The sequence below is a fragment of the Cucumis sativus genome, chromosome 5 (genome assembly GCF_000004075.3).
Source record: "Cucumis sativus cultivar 9930 chromosome 5, Cucumber_9930_V3, whole genome shotgun sequence".
NCBI classification, from domain to species: Eukaryota; Viridiplantae; Streptophyta; class Magnoliopsida; order Cucurbitales; family Cucurbitaceae; genus Cucumis; species Cucumis sativus.
Window position 1 is genome coordinate 29,960,652 of NC_026659.2, and position 13,052 is coordinate 29,973,703.

At 38.4% G+C, this 13,052-nt stretch overlaps 1 protein-coding gene and 1 long non-coding RNA gene across 3 annotated transcripts in view; both read left to right on the top strand.

Moving 5' to 3' along the window:
* The first annotated feature begins 817 nt into the window (after positions 1-817).
* The window catches only part of LOC101210866 (inositol hexakisphosphate and diphosphoinositol-pentakisphosphate kinase VIP2), a 30,201-nt gene continuing 17,966 nt past the window's right edge, over positions 818-13,052 (top strand). The window contains exons 1-10 of one of the 2 annotated variants that reach the window (XM_011657684.2): positions 818-1,044; positions 1,222-1,363; positions 1,441-1,500; positions 1,826-1,872; positions 2,400-2,483; positions 3,573-3,636; positions 3,952-4,105; positions 5,381-5,451; positions 5,700-5,804; positions 6,058-6,150. In XM_011657684.2, coding sequence (XP_011655986.1) covers positions 1,259-1,363; positions 1,441-1,500; positions 1,826-1,872; positions 2,400-2,483; positions 3,573-3,636; positions 3,952-4,105; positions 5,381-5,451; positions 5,700-5,804; positions 6,058-6,150 — 783 coding nt within the window. In that variant the 5' untranslated portion in view covers positions 818-1,044; positions 1,222-1,258. The remainder of the gene's footprint in view (positions 1,045-1,221; positions 1,364-1,440; positions 1,501-1,825; positions 1,873-2,399; positions 2,484-3,572; positions 3,637-3,951; positions 4,106-5,380; positions 5,452-5,699; positions 5,805-6,057; positions 6,151-13,052) is intronic. The other variant, XM_011657685.2, reaches the window with a different exon arrangement.
* On the top strand, positions 6,157-12,433 carry LOC116403811. The gene is made up of 2 exons (XR_004216649.1): positions 6,157-8,171; positions 8,325-12,433. It is a non-coding gene; the product is annotated as an uncharacterized LOC116403811 (long non-coding RNA).

Genomic DNA, 13,052 nt, shown 5'->3' on the forward strand with positions numbered 1-13,052 from the left:
TATCAATTATGCTAGTTTGATTTGAAAAATAATTAATTGAAAATGATTTAAATACTAAAATTATTAAAAATATTTATGATATAACCAAAATTTACACGTAAATAAGTTAATTATTGAAAACGTATGAGATTTATATTTTATTTAATATCTAGAATGAAAGATAAATCAGAAAAAGCAAACCATGTCTGATCCAGAGGGATGTCCAAGGAGGTGTGCAAATGCGTATGACAAAGACAACTCATATAACAAGGATGTGTTTAGAAAGAGCCCTTCGCTTTACGCAAAACCACAAGAGAACACACCATATGGTATTGGTGGCTGCCTGTTGGACTCCCCAGCCCCCACCTTTCCGGCCTCTTTCCACGTCCCTACCCATATGCACCCTAACTATTTTAAAATTTTAAGTTTGTCGCTTACTAACTATGGTTGTTTCTAATAATCACTATAAATCTATATGACTGGATAACAACCCATAACATATTTTTCAAATTAAATCCTATTATCAATAACCTCTATTCATTGTGATAGAAGCTATACCTTCAATTTGAAAATATAAGAAAAAGGAAAGTTGAAAGTTATTATTAATGTTGCCATTAATAACATTTTAAAATTTGTAATTTGTGCTGAATGGTGGTTGGTTTTGTAGTCTTTTTACTATATTATTTTTATTATTTTTGGGTTGAATGCCATTTATGCAAGTGGTGAAAAAGGTAAATTAAAAAATATATATCAAAATAACAATAAACAATTTCCGAAGGAACAAAAAAGAAAAGTCAGAGTCAGAGACCAAATCATCCCTTTCTTTTTTATTTGGTAATGCATATTCCGGAATCCAAGTCCCAACCTCCGTATCAAAAACATAAAAACTCTTCACCGTCATCCTTCTCCATACATATCCATTTCTCTTCTCTCTGTTCTTCACATCAACTTTTATAACTTTCTCTCTCCCATTTTACGATTTCCGTTTTATTCTCGGTCCTTAACCCTCTCCTTCTTCTTCGCCAACTTTCTTCTTCATCTTTCCTCCTGTTTTTCTCCGCCTTGGTAGCTACTCATCTCTTTCTCTATTTATATCTGCTTTTTTTTTCTTTCTTTTTATTCACAGTGATTTCTTCTTTATGTGTTGGTGTTATAGTTGTGGATTTGTTTATGGTGCCGTCTTGCTGCTGATGTTGTTTTGTTTTTGTGTGTGGTTTGTTGTGGATTCTTTTGGCATTGAAGGTAGGTGTGAATTGGATTTGGATTCTGTGTTTCTGGAATGGGAGATATGGAGGTTGAAGAGAATGATTTTTACGAAAAGAAGATAAGGATTGGAGTGTGCGTTATGGTAAAGAAGGTGAAATGCGACGCAAAGCTTAATCATGTCCGCATCTAACTCTGTAACAGAACTCTTTTTTATTTGCTTTATCAACTTACTTCATTGCCTTCTTCACTCCATAGGTGTCTTCTTCGCCAATGAGACAGATATTAGATAGATTGGAGGCCTTTGGTGAATTTGAGGTTCTTAATCATCCAACCTACTATCTCTCTTGTATTTAACAAGTTCATTCTCCTCTAGTTGTTATTACGCTAGTTTTACTTATTTATTTTTTTAATTATTAATGAACTATAAATGGACATTGGACATGTTTTTGTTTAAGAAGTGAAGTAGTGTAATAATTTCTCTTTGGCAGATCTCATATCTTGAAGAGGTTTGCGGATTTTAGATTTCATTGTTGTATTGTATATTTGCGCAGATTAATTTTTCTGATTGTAATTATGTTTTTGTTTTTATGGATATTTATTGCTCATCATTTTTTCTTTGTCATATGTGGATCGAGTGTAGATAGTAGTCTTTGGGGACAAGGTTATTCTTGAAGAACCAGTAGAGAGGTACAGTAGTATATGGTTACAATTAGAATATAACTATTTTGAAACAGCGTATTCAATTCTATTTGTTGTTGGTTCTGCATAATCGTATGTATTTCAAGGTTATCTGCTATTTTTCTCATCTCCTCTCTAATTACCATGAACTGACTCTTCATCATTTACTTGGTGCATTGATGCTATCTTGAACGAACTCTAGAGAAGTAACTTTTTAGAAAGGAAAAGATCGGCTAACAAAGTTTTAGCTACAATTTGGGGAGTTTGTACCGAAAGGGATAGATGTTTTGATTCTTTGAAGATTTATTTTGCAAATTATTTGTGCTAACCATTGAATAGAATATTTGTTTCAAAAGGCTGCTAGTTTTTCTCTTCCCTGCTTCAAATATGCCGTGGGCATGAAATTATAGAGTTTGAGGTTTGGATGTTATAGCTCAGATAGTGTCATATGTTTGCTGGTGAATCCAGATCACTCTACTTTACAAATGATTAGATTCTTCTTGTCTATAAGTAATCTATCAGAATTCTTGTTTCAGATGGCCAGACTGTGATTGCTTGATTGCCTTTTACTCCAGTGGCTATCCATTGGAGAAGGTTGAACAATATGCTGCTCTTCGCAAGTAAGCTTTACTTCTCACTTATGTGTTCAAGTGCATCGTGTTTATTGGTTCATTTTTTTGTTAATGCTTCGGCAATGTTAGTTCTTTTGGGTATTGGCAGTCTTCCAAGGCCTTTTCCAGCTTAAGCAGGCATCTCTTTTTCCAGAATAATTTAGAAAACATTGGTTCTTTTCGTTTAATTTTTTTGGCCTTATTAATTACTGTACTCTGATTGAACCACTTGTAAAAATTTAGTCTTGATGTAAGTAAAAAACAGAAAATTTCAATGTAACTACTTTCTTTTTCTCTAGGAACTCCCAATGTAACACATAAACTATAAAAAACCAGCTTGTAGTAAAAATACCAGAAAAGCTAACTTGAACTCAAATTGAGAAGGTTACAGTCAGGCAAAAGGAACAGAGTGAAAGATAATTGTTTTGCAATTGGAACCTCAGAGAGGAATAGCAAAAAAGCGCTCCATCTTAATCAAAACAAGAAACCTTTAGTTAGGAGAGTGTACTTAGATAGATATCGAACTATTATCCTCCAAGAGACCTTGTGAACACAGTTTACTGCATGAACTTCAAAATGTTCGCAGTTAGCAGTATACAGCTCCATTTTCTGGATGTTGTTGTGACCAATGGGGATGCATATTTGTGACATGGAAAAATGATCACCAAAGCTCCTTGCTATTGGACATTAATGGTATATAATTTTAGATCGGCTAATTAATGACCAATTTTTATAAATTTCACTTGGTATTTAGGTCAGTTGGGTTTATTTTTTCTTGGTTATTGGACATTAATGATATATAATTTTAGATCACCTAATAAATTACTAATTGCTATAAATTTCACTTGGTATTTAGGTCAGTGGGGTCTTTTTTTTTTTGGAGTTAGCTTCAATGATTGTTGAAGCTTGGCAGTCATTGCCATCACCCACAGGTTTTCTTTGCATGCAGGCGAGTGGAGAATGTTTCTCCTAATTCTCTATCTATTTGTTGTGTCTGGCCACCTGAATTTTTAATGCTTGTGACAGTTAGAAAGCTGTTTACTTCCTTATTATGCTTAACTATCAATAGAATGATTGGTAATACACTTTCATCTTCAGGCCCTTTTTGGTAAATGAGTTAGAACCACAATACCTTCTTCACGACAGAAGAAAGGTTTACCAGGTATGCTTCTTTTTTATTTTACATGTTGTAAACTCGACAATTTTTTATGTAGTGGTTTGTCAACCTAGTCAGGATATTTGGGTGCCTTGCTGATCCCTCTTCTTCTAGCTTGCTTGGATTAATATATCTTATGAGTTATGCCTTATTGTACTTTGAGCATTAGTTTCTTTTCATTATATCAATGAATTTTTTTTTTCATATTCCAGTCTGTCCATGCACGATTTTTTTAATGAAAAAACTATTATTGCATGAGTATTGCGGTGGTTTGAAATTCGAATAATAAAGATTATTTTCATGCTTACTTTTGGATTTAAGCGTCTCGAAATGTTTGGAATATCTGTTCCAAGCTATGCCCTTGTGAATCGAGAAGTGCCTTACCAAGACGTGGAATATTTTATTGAGGAAGAAGACTTCATTGAGGTTAATGGTAACCGTTTTTGGAAGCCATTTGTGGAGAAGCCAGTTGATGGTGAGCTTGCTTATATTATTTTCTTGTTTTCTTTTCCTCTCCATGAATCTTTTTGTAAGCATGTGTTTTGCCATAACTTAGGATTTTGATGACATAGTTTTACTTCAATCTTAAATTTTGATTCAAAGAGAGCAAGAGCACAAAGTCTTACTTATGTTGGGAACTGTCGCAGTTTTAAACATTTTGTTACCTTCTTCAATAGATTTTATAATAGCAGGTGGCTAAGAATTTGTGTAGGTCCGCTAATTTAATTAATTAATTAGCTATCTAACTACATTTAGTGGTAGAAATGCATGCAACATTCCTGGGGTGTGTGCTATTTTGTGGGAAATTTGGGGGCAGAGGAATGATCGGGTGTTTCGTGGTAGGGAAAGGGAACATAGTGAGGTTTGGTCTTTGATTGGATTTCATGTTTCCCTTTGGGCTTCGATTTCGAAATCCTTTTGTAAGTATTCCATTGGTGACATTCTTCTCAGTTGGTCCCGCTTCTTTTAGTTGTGGTGTTTTTGTGGACTGGTTTTTTTGTATGCCCTTGTACTCTTTCTTTCATTTTTTCTTGATGAAAGTTGTTTTTCTCATAAAAAATGCATGCAATATTCCAATGGAAAAAAAAAAAAGAAGACTGTATGAAAGTTCACATCATCATTGGGTTGATAGTAACATCGTTTTTTTTAATGAAAAAAATTTTCATTGGGCAAAAATGATAGAATACACGGGCATACAAAAGGAGGCCTAAAAAAAAGGAGCTCCTTCTACAAGAAGGGACTCAAACTATGCGAAATAATACCTATAGTTACAAAAAGTCTTCGAAATCAAAGCCCATAAAGAAACATGAAAGCGAACAAGGGACCAAATTTTTCTAGGATCCATTTCCACTCCTCCAAACAACCCACTATTCTGCTCACTCCTCAAAACCCATAAGATTGCACACCCCAACAAGCCATAGGCTCCTCTCGCACACCCTTGGACATCAATGTTCAAACTATCATACTGTTGAAGAAAATTTGTTTGTATATGCTACACAACTTAGATTCCTTAAATTTGCTTTATAACTTTACATTTTGACAATGAGAGTTTGTAGTAAAAATAATTTGATATATTTTATTTTTCATACATGATGCTCTCTAAAAAATATTTTATTAACTATCATTCTGCAAGTGTCTTATTCTCCTTCCATTAATTATATAGGTTGTAACATGTACATTGTTTAATGTATTGCTTTGTTATTGTGAAATTCTTCATTCATAGTGATTTTTATCTTGTCATCATGTGAAGGGGATGATCACAGCATAATGATATATTACCCCAGTTCAGCTGGTGGGGGTATGAAGGAATTATTTAGGAAGGTAAGCTGATTTGTTGAAGCTAAAAATTATGTTACATTCATATTGAGAGAACCTTGACAGAAAACAACTGTAATTTTCGTATTCTGCATTGCAAATCTATTTTCCAAGATGAGTCGCATGGAAACTTATTGGAAAAATATTGTACACCAATAGTTCTACTTCTAGATTCTATTCTAAAATTTGATGAGGGACTGATTCAATATTTAGATGTTTTCTTTTGTGGGTTGTTACTAATCATTTAACTTCAGGTTGGCAATCGATCGAGTGAGTTTCATCCAGAGGTTCGAAGAGTAAGGCGTGAGGGCTCATATATATATGAAGAATTTATGCCAACTGGAGGAACAGATGTCAAGGTTCTGTACACTCTCTTTCATCTGTTAACCTATTGAAAATTATTTTTTTCATTACTTGCTTGCAAGATGAGTACATTTTATCCATGGTTTGAAATTGTTGAGTAGCTTCTAAACGAATTTCATCTAAAAGTAAAACCTGTAGTCTCTTTGGGAATGTTTCTCAATTTTTTATGTTAAAATTGTTTGTTCTTGCATTTCCCTTATTAATGGGGGAGCAGTATAATTATTTGATTGTCTTGTAAAATGATTGTAGGTTTACACTGTTGGTCCAGAATATGCCCATGCTGAGGCACGTAAATCTCCCGTTGTTGATGGCGTTGTTATGAGAAATCCTGATGGCAAAGAAGTAGGTGGCTTCTATATATCACATAATATATATCATTCAATTTATAGGGAAAAAAACTATTTACCCTTTTCTAGACTTTGATTGGTTGTCTCCATCTTTTTCTCTGTGGGTTTTTGTCGTGCTGCATTTCCTTTTATTTTCATTTTCATTTTTATTAATTTTTAATTTTAATAATTAATTAATTTTATTTTAAAATAAAAAATTCATAATTTAACTAATTAATTATCATTATTATTAGTATTATTGTTTTTTTTTGGGTGCGTATGTTTGTTTTTCTTAATGTTCAATTCTAGCGGCAGTCTTGGAATTGTTAACATCAAGTTCAAGGGTCAAACACTTCTCTGCAAATAGAGTTGGTTTTTCCTTCCGACCCAAAGCCGAAGTAGTCCACATCTTCCTCCTTCCGTGCTCCTTGGCATCATATAGTTAGGCTGATAGGTACCATCAAAACTAGAGTTAGCAACTAAGTTGAGAATGGAGAGAACACCACCTTTTGGAAAGAAGCTTAGCTGAAATATGAACCCCTTTGTGCTACTTATCATACCAACATTCCCACGAGCTTATTACTATTGTCCTAATGCTTCTTCTTCTTCTTTTTTATAAGAAACTTCAAGAGAATATATTTTTGCATTTTTAGCCTAAAAATGACAATTAAGAAACAAAGCAAATTCGATTCCCTAAAAATAGCCAATATACCAGGATAAGAAGATTCTTGGGCAATCAGGCTCAAAGCCCAACACCTCGAGGGAGCACTAACTTACGCTCGGGCCCTACCCCCAGAGGGCCCTCACTTACCTTTGGAATTACTAAGAACTCCTTAAGGGTAGGGTAGAGGAGACCCTCCAATCAAAGCTACACACACTGAGAGCCTTCCAATCATTGATAATCGACAGGTTATAGTTACAATTTTTTTTGTAGGTAATGGAATCCACCCGAGGACTGTTTTCTGTTTAAGATTACAAAAAAACAAAAAATTAGAAGACTTATCTTCGAAGAATCTAGCATCTCTTTGCTTCCAAATGTGCCACAAAGGGACTCTTACAGGCACAACTACTACTACCTTGTCTCTTCCCTTACAAATTGCATGCACAAAGGCCTCCATAAACCCAATCTTCCACTTTCTTTGTAAGGAAGGAGAAACTCCCAAGCAATCAGCCAAGTAAATCCACAAGCGAAAGGCAAAATTGCAATAGTGGCAGTATCTTCCACCTCATAAACTTTCTTCAGAGTCTATCACTACTATTTACACTCCTAGAGGCTAAGATCAAAGTAAAATCGTACTTCTCAACTTTCTATGGACATCTATGTTACCAAATCAAGCTAGTCAAATAAGTTATATTGTTATAATTAGTGGCCTTGGCCCAAGGAAATATTTACACTAATTTTCTTTCATTTTTTATCATAAGCTTGTTGTCTATTTATTTTTTCCTTTTGAATCTTTTACCGCTTTTAATATGGTATCAGAGTGGGGTAAAGATGTGAAACCCTAGACACCAATCTTGATGAAACCCAAACTGACCATGAGACAGTCGTTGTTGCTGTTGGCATCAACACCGCTGTCACCGCTACCATGGAAAAACTACAACAACAGCTTCAGAAGCCGTTGATGAGTATTTCTGTCTTACTCTTGGAGCCAGTCGCGCCGCCTAGTGGATGAAACTAGTTGTACTTACACCCACCGTTGCCGTTGCCTAGCGCTTACGTCCACACGCTGCTAGTTTACACGTCACTGCTGCTTATGCCCACCGTTGCTTAACGCTTATGTCCACGTGCCGTTGTCCAACTCCTCCACCGTTCAACCGACCGTAGTACCCTTTTGGTCAACTGCATATCCGTACGCCGCCACTGCCCTCATTTCGTGTGTTGTCCTCGTTTCATGTGTCGCTGCCCTTCGATTCTTTATAGCAGCCTCACATTCGTGGTAATGGAATCAATCAACTCCATAATAAATTAGGGTTTGAAGTTGGTGAATCTTCGGCATAATCCAACCAACTGACTTGTCGATGTATTCCAAGAACCCGGTAACGTTGCCTACTTTGCCCTCAAATTATTTAACTAGTTCTCTGGCACCATCTATTTTTCCAAGAGAGAAGCTGAATGGCCAGAACTATTTTTCTTGGTCTCAATCAATCTAATGTTTCTTAAGGGACGTCACCAATTTGATTTTTTGACAGGGTAGACTCTTCATCTCCCGCTCGTGATGCCTAGGAACGTTTTTGGAGAGGTGATGACTCTTTTATTCGGTCCATGTTGATTGATAGTATGGAACCAGAAATTAGCAAGTCTTTGCTTTGTGCAGCAATTGCAAAGGATCTATGGGACAATATTAGAAACTCCATTTCAAGCGTCATAACGCCTTTTGTCTATATACAATGAGGAAGCAAGTCAATGGTTGCAAGCAAGGAACTCTGGATGTAACCTCTTACTTCAATAAACTTTCCTTACCTTGGCAAGAGATGGACCTATGCAAAGAGACAATATGTGATACTTCGAATGATGACATACAATATGCTAGACATGAAGAAGCTAATCGTATTTATGATTTCCTTGTAGGTCTTAATCCCAAGTTTGACATTGTTTGTGGTCGTATACTTGGCCAGAGACCCATTTTCTTTGCAATCGAAGCGTGTTATGAAGGTCTTAATCCCAACTTTAATGCTTATCGTAACGTCTATTTCAATGTATTTCTTTCTTTCCCGCATTTTATAAATAAAATTTCCTTCAAACGCCGAGGAAGGTTACGACATACATCGACGTTATCCACAACTCTTGTTCATTGAGTTAGAACAAGTGCCGCACAATCGTCCGTCTCGAGGTTGAAACGCTAGGATTGTGACAAGTGGTATCAGAACCGAGGTTGAAACGCTAGGATTGTGACAAGTAGTATCAGAACCAAATTGGCGTTCAGAAAGATGTCGACTGCAAAACGAACAGGCAAGACCCATGAAGAACGGTTGGTGGGGATCGAAGAGCAGATGCTCCACCTGATGGAAGTTCCTGATTCCATCCGATTTATTGAGGAACGACTTGAGGAAGTTGACAAGAGAGCCGATGTTGTTGACGCAGTGTCCGGTCGCCTGGACGGATTACCCATACAAGACTTGTTGGCTAGAGTTGACACGTTAGAGTCACAAATCAGGATAATTGAAAATGTTCCCTACCAGCGTGGGGACACTTCATCGGGCTCTGTTGCCCGGATGGAGGAGTGAGTTATGGAGCTAGATAACTCCCAGAAGGATATAATGGAAATGATAAATGACATGACAGGATTTTCGAGCTACTCTCAATGTCGTTAGAAACGGAATCGTAGAGGTGAACACGAAGTTGAACCTTATGATGCGAGCGTTGGCAAATTAAGCTCCGGCTGGAGGAGCGATTACAGTTGGCAAGATAAAGATCCCAGAACCCAAGCCCTTCTGTGGGGCAAGGGATGCAAAGGCACTGGAAAACTTTATCTTCGACATTGATTAGTACTTCAAAGCCACAAATACTAATACGAAAGAAGCCAAAGTGACATTGGCGACCATGCATCTGTCTGAAGATGCAAAGTTGTGGTGGAGATCCCGGTACGTGGACATTCAGGAAGGACGTTGCACCATAGATACTTGGGACAGTTTGAAGAGAGAACTTCGCTCGCAGTTTTTTCCCGAGAATTTCGAGATTCTAGCTCGATGGAAACTGCAGGAATTGGAACAAACTGGAACCATTCGGGAGTATGTGAAGCAATTCACGGGGCTGATGTTAGATATATCTGATATGACTGAAAATGACAAAATTTTTAGTTTTGTTGAAGGGCTAAAGTTGTGGGCAAGGACTAAGCTGCACGAGCAGAGAGTTCAAGACCTCGCTTCGGCCTATGCAACAACTGAGCGTTTGTTTGATCTGTCTAGTGATGCTCAAGAGACTGAAACAACCGATCGAATTCTCCCGAAGATGGCAGTGGAAAGAGATGTCCTGGGAGAGATCGCAAGCCTTCCCAGCCAAATACAGGGAACATCTGGCGAAGACCCAATGGTCAGGGGTCGTCCCATACTCCTATCAGTTGCTACATATGTAATGGGCCACATCGGGCAAGGGAATTTTCGGATAAAGCAACCTTCTATGCCTTTTAGGCCTCTTTAACTGCAGACTCAGATGACACGTCGAGTCAACTAGAGAAGGAAGTTGGACAAGTAGAAGGGGTTCAAAATGTTAGAGTGGGAGCCATAAGACTATTGTCGTCTCTTCTGAAGAAAGCGGGGGAGACAAGTAATCGGACAAAAGGGGGCCTGATATATGTTGACACCTAGATCAACCGAAAGCATGCAAGGAGCACTATGGTCGACTCCAGTGCAACTCATAATTTTATAACGGTGGCCGAAGCCAGACGATTAAATCTTCATTGGAAGAAGGATACGGGAAAAAGAAGGCCCTGAATTCTACAGCTTTACCCGTCGTTGGAGTAGTGAAACGGGCGGTGATACAGTTGGGAGGATGGAGCGGTTTTGTTGATTTCGTAGTTGTAGGCATGGATGACTTTGATATAGTTCTCGGAATGGAATTCCTTCTCGAACATCAAGTGATCATGATGCCTACAGCTAGATGTCTGGTGATCACGGGGTCTACCCCCACCGTTGTACAGACAGACCTTCGGCAACCCAAAGGATTGAGAATGATCTCGGTCATGCAACTGAGAGAGAGCCGTGTTTGAGAAGACACAAGGTGTGTCGTGGAGAGATATTGTGATGGGAAACGTGATAGTTTGCCCATGTCAGAATCGCCTACAAAGAATGATTGTCGTATGGCGCAGTCAGAGTCATCTGGACTCGGGAGACAGTCAAAGAGATTGTCGGGTGCAGGATTCACTAGACCTGCAAAAGCTCCATATAAAGCACAAGACTTTTTACGTGAAGAAGAGAAAGGACGGTTGGGTATCGACAGCTGTGTCCTGAAGCAAGCCCCGAGGAGAGGGCCAACTCTTGGGTCCGTGAGTGTGACCCAACCTGTTGAAGCTTACACTGAGGTGTGTAATCATGCGTTAAGTGGTGTCCTACTGCAGAATGGACACCCTATTGCATTTGAGAGTCAGAAGAAGAGTGCCACAGAAGGCAATTATACAGTGTTTGAAGAAGAAACGCTTGCCATAGTACCCAGTCTGAGGGATGGGAGACAGTATTCCCATAGATCGACTTTTATCAGAGAGAGATGAACAACAATTTTGGCAGCCATTTCGGTACTTGGCCGAATCTGACTTCGAATCAAGCAAGGAGACGAAAAGACGTGCTCAGACTTGATTTTGGGTCAGAACGTAAGAAGAGCAATCATGGGGTTCCACATGTGTCAACTCGTACACAGGCATGTCAAGCCGATGGCCCAATGCGAGACGCGTCAGAAGAATCCATGTAGAAAAACTCTGTTTCTCAAAATGGCATGAGTTTGACGAAGGCCGGTAAGTTACTGCAAAAGAATGGGGGTCATTCGCTGGAGGCAACCCAACCTTGTGTTATAGCTATGAAGAACTCATCAACTGACAGAAGTCCAACAAAGAGTGTTGGTGGCGGACAACATGTATTGTCGCGTCTTGTTGATTTCCCCTGTATGAAAAAGGATCCTCAGACTCGTAGCATTGCAAAGAAGTGGAAGTGGAGATCAGACACTGTTTGGGTCAATCTAGAGAGAGTCTCGAAGCGGCCGAAAAGATGGGCATATGGGAAGCATCACCCCTTGGACCTTCATGTGGAAGGTCAGGGCATCGTGAAGTTGCGACCTGAACAGACTTGGTCTTTGAAGATGCAAAGATCTCCACCTCGTGAGAGGACACGAGGAACCAGTAGAAGTTGAAGAAGAAGACCCACAGAGAGGATACACAAGTTCATGGTGAAGTAGAAGACCCTCCTCGTGGAAGAAGCATGTGGAAGACGTACCAAAGACCGTGAAGCGTGGAGGCAGAAGATCGAAGGATTCCAGCTTTGCCAGTCGACGGGGACGTCAACTGTTTAAGTGAGGGAGTGTGTCACGGACATATTTTTCCAAAGTGTGTTTACCTTTGGTTCTATGCTCCGATTACCCCCAGTTTATCTCATCTTTAATTCCCATAACTAGTTTAGGTGTATGCTTTTCATTCTAGGTCATAAAACTTGGGTGTGACGTTTCGGCATTTTCATATGCAAGCCTACCAGAGCTGAAAATGTTCAAATGTACTATAGGGGAGGCATACCAGTTGAATTCCCGCCCAAGCATTCGTTGTACCCTTTGCAAGCTACCCTTTTTCCTTGCAATTGACAGCCATTAATGCTTATCATAACGTCTATTTTAGTGTATTTCTTTCTTTCTAGCGTTTTATAAATAAAATTTTCCTAAAACGTCAAGGAAGGTTACAACATATGTCGACGTTACCCACAACTCTTGGATTTTTATCGACTGACTTGTTCATTGAGTTAGAACAAGTGCCGCACAATCGTCCGTCTCGAGATTGAAACGCTACGATTGTGACACTCGACATAGCAGGGGACTCTATCTCCTTGACGTTGTGCCTTCGCTAGTAGTAACTCTAGGACTAGTTTACTATCTTCATATTTTAGTATTTTTTAGCAAGATTGTTCGATATGACATTTCCAATTGGGCCACCTAAACTTTCAATATATGAAGTGTTTACTTCTCCATCTCTTTTCTAAAGTTGTTGTCTTCTCTTTATCTTTTGATGTGTGTATTCAGGTCAAACAACATTGGATTCCTTTCCCTCATAGCCATATAAGCCAACTGAACTGTTCACCCTTATCCATAGTGCCGTTTGAGGTCCTTTAAAGGTACCTCCTCTGGGAAACGGTGGTTTGTGACATTTATTGATGATCATACCTGTATTACCTGGGTCTTCCTTATCACTGATAAATCTGAGGTCTCCTTTATATTTTAGAGCTTCTATC